Raw genomic sequence first — 16,926 nt, 5'->3', positions numbered from 1 at the left:
TTAAAAATCACTTGAAAATCTTCAGAGCCATCCTTCCTAATTCAGAGGCTTCTAAGTAACACCTTTTAACCTTTAAAGATTGAAGGCTTTGGACAAGAAATTCATTAAGGATTTATATACTGAATTTCTATTTTGGTTGTTAAATTCTCATTGAAATTTATGGGAATTGAGGAATTTATAGTATTTAGATCTGGCACTTATATCTACATTTTTTTTCAAGTGATGATTTAATTCCTGCCTCAGTCCATGCTTTTGAAAAACATGTGTGCATGAGCTTTGCTAAGTTCATCATGCTTTATACTTTAAAACCAGCACTGTATCAAAGCTAAAATAATTTTGAGTATAGGTCAAGAGCAACCATTGGATATCCCCCAACACATGCAAACCAGAAGCACAGGGTTCTAAAGTGTTTGTGTAGGTAAATGTATATGGAGCGTTGACTATTGATTGGCCTTGTTTTTTATGACACTGAACACCTATCCTGTCTTGATTTCTTGATCATATCATGTTACAAGGTTTTAAAAATATTTTTTCTCTAAGTATGAAGTCCAGCAAAACTGTATAAAATCATTGTGCCAGCTCGGTTTCATGAAATTAAAGTGTGGATTTGAGAATTCTGCATAATATGAGGATGTTACCTTTCTTTGTTTTGCCTCTTTACTTGCCTCTTTGACTTCTAATTAAGTTTGCAAAATTTTGTGAAAATAAACTTTTAAAGAGGCTGCCATGAGTTTGTTTTCAGACAGGATTAAAAATAAGTCTCCAATGACAAATTATTAAAATCTTGGAGAGTAAGTAAAATATTACTGTATGTAATATGTAAGCACTAATGCCTGATATACAAATTTTAAATGTTAAAATAGTCACAAAAATGTGTTAAGTGTTTAGCACAGAAGTCTTTTTTTTTTTTTAATTTTTTTTTTTTTCTTCTGTTGTCTGCAACAGATAAATTTCTAGGAGTGTTTTATTACCTTAGAAATGTCCTCTTAGAACAGGGATTTTTATTTCCCAGAGTAGTTTGACGATAAAAGTAGATAGAATTGTTGTGATGGAAATACAGTTAATGTGTATCATCTGTTCTGCAGAGTGCCTGGCCACTATTGTGGTTTCCACTGGAGGAATTTTAGAAGGAGCTGTGAAATGAGCTACAATTTCTGAATATTGTTCTGAGGATGAAATCTAGACAGTGTACCAGTATGATTTTTCTCAACAGGTGATCGAGAAACAGTATTATTTCTTTGTTCCAGGAGAATAAAGAATAAATAGTTCTTCACAGCTATAATGTAACTTTCTAGAATGCATTCCCTTATAACAGGCTTCATAAATACTTCAGTAACCTATAAACTAAGCCATATTTTCTTCCAGCCTCCGGTGACTAAAAACCTAGTGACTAATTGCAAACCTGTGACTGACAGAATTCGTAAGGCATACAAGGACAAAAACAAATATAGGTATGTTATGGCTCTGTGAAAATCAATACTAGCTTTTGTAGAGTAATAAAAAGAGGTATAAATACATAAAGTCCAAACATTCTGTATTAAAATAAAGTGAGCTAACACTAAAGTGGAACTGAAGAAATATAGTGATAACTGCTTATAATTATTTATCTTGCGGAATGATGTGTTTGTTTTTCCATAGTTTATTTAGTAGACTAAAGATTTCCACTGTACATGTTGGCCCAGACCCCAGCTTGCAGTACTCTAGTAAGAAGCTGGAGCATTCCAAGACAGCTACATAAATTGATAATATACGATCAGTGATGGCAATTAGAACAGCAGAGAAAGGCAGAAAGAGATTTTCCTGTGCTTTGAAATTCTATGCTGTAAATCTGCTTGATTTTCTATTAAAGCTTTAAAAATACATAAATATCTGTAACTGCTTTGTACTTTTCCTGCAAGAAGTAAAACAAAACAAAAAGCCCTAATTTCCATCCCCTTTTGGAAAAAGCTGACCAAACCATGACTTAGGTTTGTTTGAATAATTGTACATGAGCAGACCTGCCTAAAATCTAGATTGTGTATGATCTTTGCTCTTTGAAACCTGAAAACCAGTTTGCTGGCATAGAGCTTGTAGACCTCTCTTGTCCAATGCCTTACCAACAGGTTGGATGGGAAGAGTGCTGGGGCTCTTCTGAAGCATGCATTTGCCCCAGGAGCAGTGACAATGTCAAGTAAATCTGTAGAATTAAGAAGGTTACAGGTGTCACTTAGGGCAGCATTTGGGCATTGTTATCTGATCATTTATAGTACCTCAAGCTGTGTTGTGTGCTCTGTAAGAGAGCGGAAGGAAATCAAATGTCACATTCTAATGAAGATTGGACAGTTTGATTAGAAGTAAGTTGTAAGACTATTAGTATTTATTGAATCTGACTTCAAGCTGTTTTAAATAATGCATAAATATTTTAATAAGGTTTGAAATCATGGGAGAAGAGGAAATTGCCTTCAAAATGATTCGCACAAACGTGTCTCATGTAGTTGGTCAGCTGGATGACATACGAAAAAATCCCAGGTATCCTGTTTTGTAATTTGTACACTACGGGTCATCTATTTAATTTCTGTTATTATATATCTAAAACATTGAACATATAGAAATACTTCAACTATTTTTGAGGCTTTTGTTTTTGCCATTCTGGAGTTTACACAATTCATATTGCAGAAAATTTTTGTTACGGGAAAAAATATTTTGATCTGTTTTACGTAGCAATATTAAAAAAAGAAGTTTTTTTTATTGTAAAATCTGTTTTGTATAACTACTGTGCTTTCATGCTCTGTTACAACATAGCAAGAGGTCTTAAACATTTTTTTAATATTTAGTGAGAAGTGATCCATAGCAGGAAGTTAGTCCTTTGTTTCTCTACAACGTAGTGATAAAGCATTTAGATGCTCAAATCTGTGAGCTGATTTTCACAGTGCAACTTCTGCATTCCTGGGTCTAATGAACTGCCAGCCTGAGGGAGCCTGCCTGGGATAGTCTGGGGTAAATCCTCAGATACAGTAGACATCTGATTGCCATAACCAGATACTCTGCATAGGATCACCATAGCCAGCTAAGCTTCAAAAGGGAAGGCATATTTTGCTTTTCTCAGATGTGGCAACTCAGTTCATTGCATGAAATTGTCTAGAGCAGGATTACCAATTATGCTGTATTCATTACAGTCTGAGGAAAAGCAGTAATGTCCTCAGTAGGCAAATCAATGTGCTCTAGAGTTTTCCTTACATCCAGCTTCACATAGCAAGCCTGAACTTTACTCTGCTCTTCAAAAGAGCACACTGTGCTATAGAGAATGCAGCTGACCAGAACCACTTCTTCACAAAGATTAGCAATTGCAAAGTCATCAGATACAATTTTACCCTCTGGGAAAAATGTAAGGTCTTGTGTCTCACAATATAAATAAAGCACATAACCTTGCCCATATGGGGAAAGGGGAATTTTTGTCATCAAGTATACCAGGTCAGAATTGCCAAGGGCACATAGCAGCCTAGCAAACTAGCTGCTGCTTTAACTTCAGCAGTTTTCAGTAATGTAGATGCTTGGGTGTTTCTTCTATGAGAAATAACTCTCTGCAAGATATTTTATTGGGAGCATGTTTATTTGGTCATAGTGATTTCCACATGAATACTATTCCTATTGTTTGTATTTTGGCTGATTATACAAATTAAGTTTGGGTTCTCTGATTCAGGTCATGTTACAGTCATTTTTATAGTTTTCTCAAAAACTGAAAGCCTGAGGACCAAACTTTGCCTTTCCCTATACGTCTTCTAATTTTTTTTCGTTGAGCTTCTCTGAAGAATGTAGCATATATGGTAAAATATTAATAACTTAGTATATTTACATCCTATAATAGATGTAAAATTTATTATTTAAGATAACTAACTCATGGTAACTCTATATTAAAACTGTGAAAGAATTATCGAGATAATAATCCTTCTAATCTGCTGTCTACATCTAGTGTTAGGCTTTGAGATGATGCACACTAGTGCCCATTAGATGGCAACATTAATGTAAATAGAAGAGAGCTTTAGCTCATCAATGGACTCCTCAGTTTCTGACTCACTGTTAGCCTCGATGTACTCTGAATTGCAATCAAGTTAATTTAAAATAATGCAGCAATAAGGTAGTTATCAGTATCAAATATATCAATTTGGTTTTAAAGGTTTATGTTCTTGTCTTGCCAATATCTTTGCCATATTATCAAAGGAAATAGTCTAACAAAGCATTTTTCTTTTCTAGAAAATTTGTTTGCTTAAATGATAACATTGATCACAATCATAAGGATGCTCAGACAGTGAAAGCGGTGCTTAGGGATTTTTATGAATCAATGTTTCCTATTCCTTCCCAATTTGAACTGCCAAGAGAATATCGGAATCGTTTCCTTCATATGCATGAACTCCAGGAATGGTATGTTAGACAGATTCGCTTCAGGTTATTGCAGTGTACTAGTATATGATTATAGAGCATATTGGTACAAGCCCTTTTTTATCCCAGTGTTGTTGTGAAGGAATTAACAGTGAGGATGACATGAAAACATATTTAAATGGATTAAAACTTCAGATTTGCAGGATTTGGATTTTCTTGTTCTGAGTTGTTAATGCTTCACTGATTGTTCACAAGTCATTTAAAACAAAGTTGTTTTCTTTTAATTAAAAAAATCAAGAATTGTGGATTTTTTAAATGTAAAAAAGCCAGAACTGTTTAGAATGTGTATGGCAAAAACGAAATATAAATTCTGCTATTATTGCTAAGTAACTTTTTCAAGATGTTAGAAATAATTTAAAGATGTTTAATGATCATCAGAGAAGATACTCGTGCATCTTTCATATTTTTATTTAATGTGTGAAATTTTAATGTGCTTTCCCTGTGCCATGTTACAAACGATATTTAATTTAGAAATTGAGTAAGTTGATTTGGGAATATAAACAAAAGGTCATCAGGTATAGTGATTAAAAATGAAACAAGAAGAGTAGTAAAATAATTTTGTTGCTGATCAACGAGTTATGAGAAGTATCTCCCTGTGAGGAAGGAGAAAATATTAGAGTATGAGAAGTACTGTAGGTGAAAAGAATTGGGTGTGGACTGTAGTGCTACAAGTCCTGTTGTAGCAGAGGGAGTGGAGGGTAAACTGAATTCTGCAGTTAGCTGTATAAACTTTGGCTGGAGTATTAGAAGTATTCTTGGCTCTGTTTTTGAGGACCACCACCAGGACTTTTAGCTTCGGAAGGCAGCTTATTACTTTTTTGTGGTTGAAACAAATTTCTGCTGGGATGGTGGAAAGCATGTTGAAGTGCTGGTAGAAATCTTATCTGAAAAATAAGTTTTCTACCTTTATCATGTATGGTAATCATTTTTGGTTTAGGAACCAATGTAACTAAAGAAGATTAACAGTAGTTTCAATATTAAGTTGAAAGCAAGGAAAGAAAAGAAATATGCAGAACTTGAGTTATGAGCAGTAAATAAGCATTTTGCTTCTTATTTACGCATTAACTTCTGTTATTACAAAAACATTTTATTTTCTTTTCCTGTTTCATGGTAACCCTTTGAAGTTTATATCTGATTTATAATACATGAAACTCTGTTTCCATCTTTCTGCAGGAGGGCATATAGAGACAAGCTGAAATTCTGGACCCACTGTGTTCTAGTAACACTTATAGTATTTACAGTCATCTCATTTTTTGCTGAACAGGTAAAAAAATTATATCTTATCAAAACTATAACGTTTAATACGTTTTTTTGTACCTTCAGGGTACTTTAAGATGGATTTTTTAATAGAATAGCTAGAATTTTTATTAGTAAAATGATATGCAAATGTTGATTAGGTTGCTTCAACTTTTAAGCTATCATGTTGACATTCTTAGAGTAAGTATGACTACACCTGGGGGGGAAGGAGAATTGTGTTCCCTTTTCAGGCGTCTTGTGACAGTCAAGTACGTCAGAATGTGCTAAATTTGGGAATTCAAAATCAGTAATTGTTTCTGAAAGTCTTGGTCTATTAAGACATATTGTTTGTAGTGCAAAGTTACTAAGAAGAAAACTTGAGTAATAGCAATACCCTAGTCCTGGGAAGATCTTAAGGCATTTTAGGAGACTAATCCAATCTCATACTTTGAATCAGACACAAAAAGAAAAAAAAAAACCTCCCATTCTGCAAGCACAAAATGGTTTTCTTGAACATATTAACCCTGCAATACAAAGAGGGAGACAATGGAACAAATCACATGGGTAATTCTTTGCAGGTTGGGGCCTTAAGTAACCCTTTCCGTGGTCTGATGAAGAGGGTGTAATTCTTGAAAGGTTGGCTTTTGAATTTTTTTTCCCTCCACTTGTAACTTTTGCATGAATCTTTCCCTTAATTTTCAGCCTTCTGTATACATTGAAAACTCACCCTGCGTTAGTAACTTTATTTTGGAAGGGAGTATTCAACTCAGTAGGACAGCTAGGTATGTAAATACTACCAGCATTGTGTTCATCTTCTAGAAACTCAATGTAGCCTGCTTATGTAAATTAACTTCAAATAATCAGAATATACGTATACTGTGTTTTTCACTTTCTGCTTGTATTCTGATTATTGAGAAAATATGTATGTGTAACAGATGAATTTGAGTAAATAACTCTTTCTTCCTGTGCAGTGGAAAAAAAAAAAAAGAGTATTGACTGAATTACCATGGATGACAAAGATTCTATGGCTTCTAGGATGAAAGACTAACCAGCTGTGTACCTCTGTCCTAGAAGGGAACTAAATACTGTATTTTCTTCTTCTCAGCTAATCGCACTTAAACGAAAGATTTTTCCAAGAAGGAGGATCCAAAAGGAAGATGGTCATGAACGAATCAAAGTGTAGAAGAGCTTTATTTTGGAGATCAGACTACCTCAAGATGTGATAAGCATTTAAAATCTCTCTTGCATAAGTGTCTTTTATGGTTTGATATTTAACCGAGTTGATATGAAGAAAAAAAATCATGCATGTACATCTATAATCTCTGCAGTACTCTATGATATACAAGCTGCTGAACTGTGACAGAAAGCTAAACAAAAATGGCAGGAGCCTGTATATAGGCAAATTTCAAGTGATCTTACTTTACAAATGTTGGTTCATGGCCATGCTATCCTTTTTTATAAAAAGGGTTACCTAAAGAAATGTAGCTGCATTTATTGCAGAGGATGTTGCCAACTACATATAATGTTGGAAGGCAGAGTTGTTTGGGATGAGCTTAACAGATCCTTGATCTTGCATTCCGAAAGATTTCTGCAGAATTCTGTCACTGCTTTCTTTTTTTTTTCCTCCAGCCCTATGGGAATTACTTAATTTGTCATTTACCCTTAGTCTACATTTAATGCCATTGGCATTCCTTAAAGCACAGTGACAATTCACTCCGCCCAGTTTGTAGTATTTAATTGGGATTTTGAAGAAATGCATGCTAATAAGAATACATGGTAACAGAACAGGTAGTGATTATTTTAAAATTACTTTACATTTTATCTGGTGTATTATATTCCAAAGAATACAGTGGATGTCGTATCTTGATTACAAAGAGAGGGTTGTAATCAAGTGAAAGTGATTAAGTTATATTGTTTTAAAAGCACTGTAAATATGACAACAAAAGTGCCTCTCTATCTGAATGGGTAATGAACTGCTTTAATGTAGCAATGTGTGGGAGCAATGTTTCACTTCATAAAACAATATTTATACTGACAAATGAAGCTTTGTGGTTGTTTTTTTTTTTCTAAGTTTCACAGGACTTAGCCCTGTATTTGTTTGAGACATCAGACTGGTATGATTTTATGTGGGGGGAAAAAGATACTTTTCAGACAGAACTTTCTGGTGGTGTAGCTTCATTGTACAAGCAGTATTCAAAGAATGCTTCTTTTTTTCTTTTTTTTTTTTTTTTTTTTGTAATTGGGTGTACAAAATGTATGTGCATATGTACTGTAAAATACTTGGTTTGCTTTGAAATCAACAACTAAAATGTGATGAAAGGTTTGTCTGTTTCTGTTTTGGAGTACAATGAAACTCTCTCATTTTGATAAAATAGCCATTAATGCTTATAAATCCTTGTGGTACTTATTTTCTTAAAACTTTCCAACAGTAATAATTTTAATATTAATTTGATGCATGAATGGGTACTCAAAGTTCAGTCAAACTTCCCGACGCTGTAAAATGCGCTTTTAATTTAGGGTTATATTTTGTGCTACCGCTACTTAATACGCTGGAACGTGCAGAAACAGTGGAAGCCACTGCTAACAACCAATGGCGGGCAATGGCAACTGAGGTACAAACGCGAGCGCGCCCCCACCCGCTGCGAGCGTGCGCATGCGCTCTTGCGGTGCCTGCCGTCTTTCCCGCTTTTTTCTGGCTATCGGGGTAGCGGGAGGACCGCGCTCAGTAGCAGGCAGGCAAGGCCAGGGAGGGCTGCGGGGCGAGGCAGGGCAGGCTCGTTACCGCCTGCTGTGGGGAGTGAGTGAGTCGGAGGTAGGCAAGGTAGGCACTGAGAGCGTGGAGGGGGCCGTCAGCAGGCGGAGCGACGAGGCTGAAGGGTGGCTGGGTGGGGCAGGGCACCTCGTCAGCTGTGAGGCTGTCAATGGGAAGCAGTCCCGCACGTGTGGGACTCACAGATACTGCTTTATTTCAGATCTTTGCAGGCTGAGAGAAATAAGGAGGTGAGTGCCTCTGAAAAGTCGTCATTAAATACACATCTGTGGCTTGGGAATGTTGGAATCTACTAAAGCAAAGAGCTTTATCATGATTATATGGGGCTGCAACATTGTTTTATTGCATATAGTGCTCTGTAGGCTGGTGTTTTAGTACAAAGGAAGATGTCTGTGTGCGGTGTGAGATGCGTGTAAGCTGCTGCCCTGCTTCCATCATGTTTTCAGCAGCTGCTGAAGTCATTGAAGCTTGGAAGTTGTGCAGTGCCCCTAAGTTTTCTCTCACTTGAGGATAATTACAACACAAGAATTTGTGATCTTCCAATTAGCAGCAAAAGGTGAAATTTTAATTTCAAGAGAATTTTAAGTTCTAAACATCCTGGGTTCATGCTGTATAGCGAAGCATCAACCACTGAAGAAGCTGTGATGTCAGAAAATGTTTTTCACTTAACAGCTTAATGTGATTGTTTTCTGTATATATGGGATATGTGGCTTAAAAAAAAAAGTTTTTATAGCTATGAGCAGCTAGTTCAAAATATAAGTATGGAATTCAGGTGTGCACTACAGCTGTTGCTGTTGGAGGATCTCCTTGCCCTGGAAATTCTGAAGATCTTTACTGGAGTTCTCAGTTTTGTGTAAACTTAATGTTCAGAACTATATTTCCATGGCCTTTGAAAAATCTGTTGTTGTGTTGAGCTGCACTGAGAAAGAAATTTCTTCATTGCTAAAGCTTAGAAGACCAAGTACTTCGTGCTTGTTTTTTTGTTTGTTTTCTCTATTGTTTCCATCTACTATGTAATCCTGTGCTGTTTTTGGTAGGTTATTTAAAATTATATGTCCCGTAACACTGAATTAGAAATGCTTCATGCCTTTTGCTATGAGATAAAGCTAAAAGAAAAATATTTCAGTGAGGTCACTGTATCCTGCTATTTTCTGCTGCATTTGTATATGATTTCAGATATTGAAGTCCTAAGGAAAACATCTTATTTTTTCCTTCTTGCATTTAATGGCAACAAATATACTTTTCTTTCCTTCTAAGTAGACATTTTACTTCCTAAAATAACACATGGAATATATAAAAATGAGTGTTACTAAAAGAAGTGTATGTGTAAAAACCCAAATATGGAAGCTGCATCAGAAACTTACAAAGAGACGCAATGGCTAAAAACAAATAATTCAGACAGTGAACGTTGACCAACGTTAAAATTTATTTTTCTGCTCAGTGAGGAAAGGCTGTAGAGTCATAAATTTTTCTTGAGCATTTATGATATCTGTATTTTGTAGGATAGAATATCAGCACAGCTCTTTGGGAAGGTGGTATCAAATGTGAAAAAAATGAATCTTACCAGGCAGGGACATTATGAGCAGTCTGTTCAGAGCATTCCTTGCTTTTCAGCATAAGAAATATGATCCTGTTTTCATTGCTATTTTTGCTTATTTTTTACCTTGCTCTTAAAAAAACAGTGTCAAGGTTAATCCTGTGTGACTACTTGGATATCCTTACAGGTTACAGGGGAATATGTAACAGCTCAAGGTAAACACAAAAACACATTTATCTTCAAAATACTGTGGGAAAAGTTATGTTTCAATACTGTGCCTCAATAGGAAGAAAATTTCGTTATGGCACCATCAGGAAGAAAGCATTCAGGAAAAGCTGCTAAAGCAGCACAGGAAGAGCAAGCCAGATCTGCCTATGACTTTCAGGAGGAAAGGAAAGACCTGAGCGGATCAGAGGAAGATATTGGAGAAGGTGCTTGTCTGCTGATTATTATGATATTTTTTTTTTTTCTTAAACAAGGTTTGTAGTGTTTCCAACTCTGAGCAGATAGGAAGATATTATATGTCAGTGAACAAGCATGCTTCCTAATGCTTGTGAGAGTTTCCTGGTGTGTGGTTTGGATTAGTAAGAGAACACTATAGAGCTTAGTGCCCTGCTGTGTCTTGAACTTATTGTTAATGTCTTTATTAAAGCTAGATACTATTGCTAGGCTGCATATAATGCTGTAGGGTCAGGACAGCGAAGGAAAGCTCTGCTTGCTTGGACAGAGAGCAGAATTGGATATAAGGCAGAGCTGGGGTCTCACGTTCACAAAGTACTTTGGGAAGAATCTCAACAGAAAAAAAGCAAGAGGTACAGACGGCTGAGAAAAAATGAATGAAAGTCAGCCAAGGGATTCTCATTTAAAGTATGAGGGATTGTAGCAAAGAGTGGATTTAAAATACAATTCTCATTTTTCAAGTGATATTTTTTGGCAAAGTTTGATGTAACTTCTGGATTTTGTCTTTCAGCAGTCATCTCTGGGTTTTGTCTCTCTTCCTTTCCACTCCCCCCTCCCCCCCATCTGTCTGAACTAAATCCTTTTCTTCATTTCTATAAGACAGTGAAATGTAAGCGCAAATAATGAAACTAGCATCTTGAGTGTTCCCTGTGAAGTTTGCTGTGCTGCTTTCTGTGAAATATCTGACAAGTCTGGTCAGTATGTCCTAAGCTTCAAATAGCAGTGGCCACCCAGTTTGTATTAGCTGGTGTGTGGATCAGAATGTACATTTCTACAACCTCCTGAATGAGGGGGTTTGCAAAATTGGGAAGTAGGTATGGAATTGGGAAGAATCTTTTTCAGTTTTTGTTTAGTTTGCCAACGTAATTTCTCTAAGAATAGCTGAACAGCCTTACAACATTTATAGATGTCTTGTTTTCAGGATAGCTTGTATGGCTGTGTGCACTAATGCTCACTCTTTCAAAACAATCCATATTTCTAGGTATTCTTTCACAATTCTGTTTTTGTCTTGAATTAGTTATTATCTTTCTTGATCTTTTCCCCCACCTTTGGTAACAGAAATCTAACAGCCAATTAATTAATCTATTTTGAGAGAATGTAAATATATCTCTCTGTGGTTTTGCTTCCTTAAAAGTCAGAGTACGCAGTTTCAGTAGTTAGAGTAAAATGAAATGCTTGTAAGTCTTTTTTTCCATGATTTTTAAGATCAATTTTAGCTTTCTGATAATTGTTACATTGTGAAGCTCAAGGTAATTGTGTAGCTGTAGACTGAGGAACTCCAATTAGTGGAGACCAGCACTGAGGAACTCAGGGCAGTGCCAGCTCAAATCCAGGCATGTGGGGTCCATCGCTATCTGTCAGTTCTTTGCAGTCAAGTGTTAGGAGCTGGATGTGTAAGGGATGGGATAGATGTTCAAAGAAGTGATTTTAGTGAAAAGTAATTACACTTCCAGGAATTCAAAAGGCCCCACAAAATATAAAGTGTCTTTGTAAATCTTTTTGAAATTTACATTAAGGTGAAACACCAGTAATGGACAAGCATGGCAAGAAAAGACCTATGGTGACTACTCATGTGGTTCCAGATGATATGGGGTAAGGTTTAGAATATGCTTCTTAAAAAAAAAAATTAAGTCCTTAAATTTTTTTAATGGTGAATTTTTTTAAAAAAATTCTTTATTATATTTTCCCCCTCTGATCTCAGTTGCTTGAAGATATTAACAATATTTAAAATGATCTAAAAAATACATGAAAAATATTTTTGATAAATGGAATGAAAGTGAAAATGTATTGGCTAAATAACTACAATGCAAAAGTATGTGTTGCAGAAGCTCTTCTTGAGATTAAGGCCGTTGAGTTGAATTTTTTTTTTCTTCCTCCCCAAAAAACAGTGGTATCCTGTGGAAAAAGTGAGACATAAATACATAAACACAGTAACTGTTTTGTCAGCTGTCATACCAGTGCTTTACACACTGCTGATACCATCTTAAGTGCTATAAAAACAACCCTGCAATCATTTATCTTGGATGGTTATGTTGTGTTTTTTTTTTTTAAATTTCAGTTACATTAACTTTAATGAAGTTGTTCTCTGTTCTTTGATGCTCTGCATACCTTTTTCTTTGGGGATGGGGGAATGATTAGCTTTATTTACCATTCTCTTTCACTCAGGACCCTTTAAATGCCTAATCATAGAATCAAAGAATCATAAAATGGCCTGGATTGAAAAGGGCCCCAATGATCACCTAGTTTCAACCCTTCTGCTATGTGCAGGGTTGCCAACCACCAGACCAGGCTGCCCAGAGCCACATCCAGCCTGGCCTTGAATGCCTCCAATGCCTCTTTATTGAGAAGCTGATAGATTGTAGTAACCTTTTCATCAAGAAACTAATTCTAAAAGATTTTTTTGCAGGAGGGGAAGGAGGAGTAAGTTTTATTTATATCTTGTGGAGCAGTAACAACTCTATCACTGCTTACAAGTAACAGGCTTGCGATAAAATTAGTTTAAGGCATTTACATCAGGTCTTAATCAAAAGTCCAGAAATACTCAAAAATCATAAACTGTTTTTTAGGGGTGAAGTACAGAATATGCTGGAAAGATTTGGAGGTAAGTACACTCATGTTCTAACAAATTGAAAAGTAATGTTTAAGTTACAGAATTGGCAATAATTCATTTCTGCAAGATAACTTATGAGATTTGAATAAAATGGCTGGTGTTTGTAGCACTGCCTACAGCCAGTTTGCAGATGAGAACTAATATGTGATATGTCTGGAGCAGATGGATAGAAGAGAAGGGCATAACTGTATATAAGGAGAGAGAAAAGTATTGTGTGGACTCTGTTATAAAGGAAGAAGGCAAAGATGCATGAGTACTTTTGATGATCAATTCCCACTTTAAGGAGTGGTTGAGAGGCAGTGATTATATCACAGAGAATGTACAGTGTGAATTAAAAATCCATTGCCCTTATTCAATTTTTTGTTGTAAGAGTAGTGATTGCAAGACTGGAGTGAGGAAATGAAAGGCATCTAAAGCAGCTAAATGGAAAAAGTAACTCAAATTCAAGATAAGGAATGACTGTAAATTGTAGCTGTGATAAAATGGAGCTAGAAAGGTAGCAGTCTGTACTGCATCTGCAGAAGTCTAGAGAATCTGGGAACCTGTAGAAATGAGAATTTCAGCAGTCAGAAAGGAGAGTAAGAAGTTTCTAGCATAGCCAAAGAATGAGGGTATTTAATATTGGCCATGTAATGTGGAGGGATTTGTGTTGCCTATGTTGATTTAATTAAGTCATAATCAAGTGAAATCCTAGATGGCTTTACTTAACATTCAGAATGATGAACTGAATTCCAGACAACTGGCAGCTTAGAGAAAAAGTTCATTGCACTCGCAATGAATTCATTCATACAAATTGTCTAAAAAAGCATCAAAAAGGGAGAACATTGTAATGCTGGCATTACTTAGTATCTGGTTGATAGTTTCATGTATGAGATAAAAACTAACTACAGTTGTTGTTTGCATGCAAATCTCAAGGTGAAAGAGTTTGAAGAATTCTTTAATTAAGGAATTAACTTTTTTTTTTTTTTTTGCAGTTAATATACATGTTAGTATGCTATTTTGGATCTAGCAGTATAGACAAGAGAGGGATTTCAGTGTTTAATATTAAAAAGCTGGGATTGCTTTTTAATCAGGACTCAAAAGATGGAAGGAAAATAATGAATCAAAGAGAGGATTGATTACTGATTAAGAGTAATAGGGTTGGCAGTAGCAGGGGCAGATGCCTCAGCAAATTAGAGAGATGTTTTCCAAAGGCTACAGTAGGAAGGAAAAGCAATTGCTTTAAACACCAACCTTAAGCTAGCTGTGACTTGTTCCTTAGATCTCCAAATGTAAATTAAAATGAAATGAACATATTAACTTAGATTAACCTGAATACTTCTTTAAAAATACTGGAGTCTTTCTGATGTATAAGTAGTAGTTTGACATTCATTCATTCAATATGTTGACAATGGCAGTAATCCCACACAACCTCTTATTTCTGAAATCTAGGCAATTTGCTCGGATATTACTCTTCAAACATTTGAGCCAGTGTTCTTTCTTGAGAAAAATCTAAGAAGCATTGGCCTAGCTGAATTAGTGGGAGGCCTGGAAGTGTTAAGCTAATTGTGTAGTGAAATAAATGAGGAGAAGGGGTGATGTCCAGTTGCTGCTCCAGATGCCTGGTGTAAGGTAGGCTCTATGGGGGGAATAAAGAAGCAGCTCTCATACCTGTGCCAGCAGCAGGTGGAGAAAATTCGTAATTTAGCAGACATGAGCCCAGATCATGTGAGCTTCTTTCTGTTAGAACATGCCTTGCTTGCTTTTCCAAAGCATAAATTCATCAGCATCTTTAATAAAATGCTCTGGTGTCCAAGTATGCTTAACTTCTAGGTATGCTTAAGGTATGCTTAACTTCTAACTACTCTTTGATTCTAGCTGACATTAACAAAGCTCTCTTAGCCAAGAGGAAAAGATTAGAAATGTATACAAAAGCCTCACTCAAAACCAGTAACCAGAAGATTGAACATGTTTGGAAGACACAGCAGGAGCAGAGGTAACATTTACCCTTGGTTTTGAGACCTGTGATGTCTGATACAATAAGCAGAGCAAATCGTAAAAAATGAGATGGAAAAAGTGCAGGACTTGCAGCTGTCTTTTTGGTTTTATATATTTGAAACTTGTATTAACCAAATGTTGTTTACATAGAGAGACTACAGCATCATGAACTAAAGAATGGGCTGATTTTCTTTTCATTATAAACTTGTCGATGCCAAAATCTGTAATTTGGTTAAAACAGTAATTCTGTAAAATGCTGAGACAATTCTGCTGAGAAAATTTTGTTGTTTGTTTTTAATCTGTTTCATCTATCAGTGCTGTGTCACTATATGTATATAAGTACTTATGTGTGAGTGTTCCTTTTTTATTTTTCTAAAGCATGATGTTCAGTTAGGGACAGATTGAAAGTAGCCTTTTTTTTTTTTTTTTTTTTTTTTAATTCACACCAGCTCCTATTTGTACATGTAGAACCTTTATCTTTCCTTGTCATCCTTCGGAGTGTTTGTAGTACTTACAGCCAACATCTGCTTGTAGGCACAAGCTCAATCATGAGTTCTCCCAGCAGTTCCTGACTGTGTTTCAGCAGTGGGATGTAGATGTGCAGAAAGCAGAGGAACAGGAAGAAAAACTAGCGGTGCGTTTCCAACATGGGATGTGTTTCACAGTGTATTATTCACAGGGAGACCCCCAGTGTCACATTTTCAAGTGCAACAGGACAGGGGCACCCCTTTTGGGGAGAAGGAAAGAAAAATGACCCAATTAAGATAAGGAGAGAGAACGTATTTACTACATATGGTAAAGGAATGTAAGGTGATGATAAGGAGAGTTACAATTAATCTCTCAAATGGGAGAGAAAGGAAGGCTTTGACCGTGCCTGAACCAGGAAGCCATGTCATCTCTATCACCCAGAATTGTAGATCATGTGGAGGCCCTTGCAAAGTATAGCATATCTTCCTCTTGGAGAATCAGAACTCAAGTGAGACTGCTAGGGCATGAGACTAGGAAATGCAACTGTACAGTGCACTGTGCCTCTACACCCAACAGCCTGACACGTGGGGCTTCACAAGGCTTGTGAAGGGCTTGGAGAATATGCCTTATGAGGGGGGGCTGAAGAAACTGGGATTGTTTAGTCTGTGGAAAAGGAGGCTGAAGGGAGACCTTATTGCTCTCTTCCAATACATGAAAGGTGCTTACAACAAGAACAGGGTTGGTCTCTTCTCACTGGTGACAGGACAAAGGGAAATGGCCTCAAGTTGTGCCAGGGTAAGTTTAGATTGGATATCAGGAAACACTTCCATACAGAAATGGTTGTTAAACATTGGAATAGGCTCCACAGGGAGGTGGTTGAGTTTAAAAGCTGGATGTGTTTAAAAACTGTTTGGATGTGGTGCTCAGGGACATGATTTAGTGGAGGGTTGTTAGGGTAGTATGGTTAGGTTGTGGTTGATGATCTTTAAGGTCTTTTCGAAACTGAGAGATTCTATGATTCTTTGATGTCATGATATGGAATACTGATATAACCAGGTCACCCAAACATGTAAAGATGTGAAAATACCGTACATAGTTCAGACAAACACATAACTCTTCAGAATTTCATTCACCTTTGGTGGCTCAATAAATGTTTGAATTTGAGAATATGTTTCAAAGTGAAGAAAAAAGTGAAGTACTTTATTGCGAGTTTATGAATGGGAGTAAATGAAGCCCTAGGCCAATGTATGGCCTGAGAAAAGCTGAGGTGATTTCAGAGAAGAAACTGATGTGCTGATTCTGAGCATGCACAGACTTTGCATGGGAAGAACAAAGGAGTACAGGAAAGTGCATCTAAGCAAGCGTTGCTTAAAAATATGTCTCCATGCAATAAATCTATGAGAATTTCATGATGAAAGGAGACAGTGGAATACAATCACATGCTATTGGTGA

The 16,926-nt window shown here is 36.3% G+C and overlaps 2 protein-coding genes across 9 annotated transcripts in view; both read left to right on the top strand.

Moving 5' to 3' along the window:
- Positions 1–7,691, top strand: part of GNPTAB (N-acetylglucosamine-1-phosphate transferase subunits alpha and beta) — a 39,654-nt gene extending 31,963 nt beyond the window's left edge. For 2 of the 5 annotated variants that reach the window (XM_052669296.1, XM_052669299.1), the window contains exons 17-22: positions 1,366–1,451; positions 2,410–2,508; positions 4,231–4,398; positions 5,590–5,680; positions 6,355–6,434; positions 6,758–7,691. In XM_052669296.1, the coding sequence (XP_052525256.1) occupies positions 1,366–1,451; positions 2,410–2,508; positions 4,231–4,398; positions 5,590–5,680; positions 6,355–6,434; positions 6,758–6,761 (528 nt within the window). In that variant the 3' untranslated portion in view covers positions 6,762–7,691. Of the gene's footprint in view, positions 1–1,085; positions 1,337–1,365; positions 1,452–2,409; positions 2,509–4,230; positions 4,399–5,589; positions 5,681–6,230; positions 6,289–6,354; positions 6,435–6,757 lie in introns of those variants that run through there. The other 3 variants (XM_052669298.1, XM_052669297.1, XM_052669300.1) reach the window with 3 other exon arrangements.
- Positions 7,692–7,803: 112 nt separating this feature from the next.
- Positions 7,804–16,926, top strand: part of SYCP3 (synaptonemal complex protein 3) — a 12,547-nt gene continuing 3,424 nt past the window's right edge. For 2 of the 4 annotated variants that reach the window (XM_052669311.1, XM_052669310.1), the window contains exons 1-4: positions 7,804–8,652; positions 12,986–13,020; positions 14,887–15,004; positions 15,541–15,640. In XM_052669311.1, coding sequence (XP_052525271.1) covers positions 8,306–8,652; positions 12,986–13,020; positions 14,887–15,004; positions 15,541–15,640 — 600 coding nt within the window. In that variant the 5' untranslated portion in view covers positions 7,804–8,305. Of the gene's footprint in view, positions 8,653–10,146; positions 10,391–11,935; positions 12,012–12,985; positions 13,021–14,886; positions 15,005–15,540; positions 15,641–16,926 lie in introns of all 4 variants that reach the window. The other 2 variants (XM_052669312.1, XM_052669313.1) reach the window with 2 other exon arrangements.

This window comes from Tympanuchus pallidicinctus, unplaced genomic scaffold (genome assembly GCF_026119805.1).
Source record: "Tympanuchus pallidicinctus isolate F22 unplaced genomic scaffold, pur_lepc_1.0 scaffold8, whole genome shotgun sequence".
Classification (NCBI taxonomy): domain Eukaryota; kingdom Metazoa; phylum Chordata; class Aves; order Galliformes; family Phasianidae; genus Tympanuchus; species Tympanuchus pallidicinctus.
Note: the sequence above shows the minus strand (reverse complement) of the source record. Positions and strands in the feature narration are given on the sequence as shown.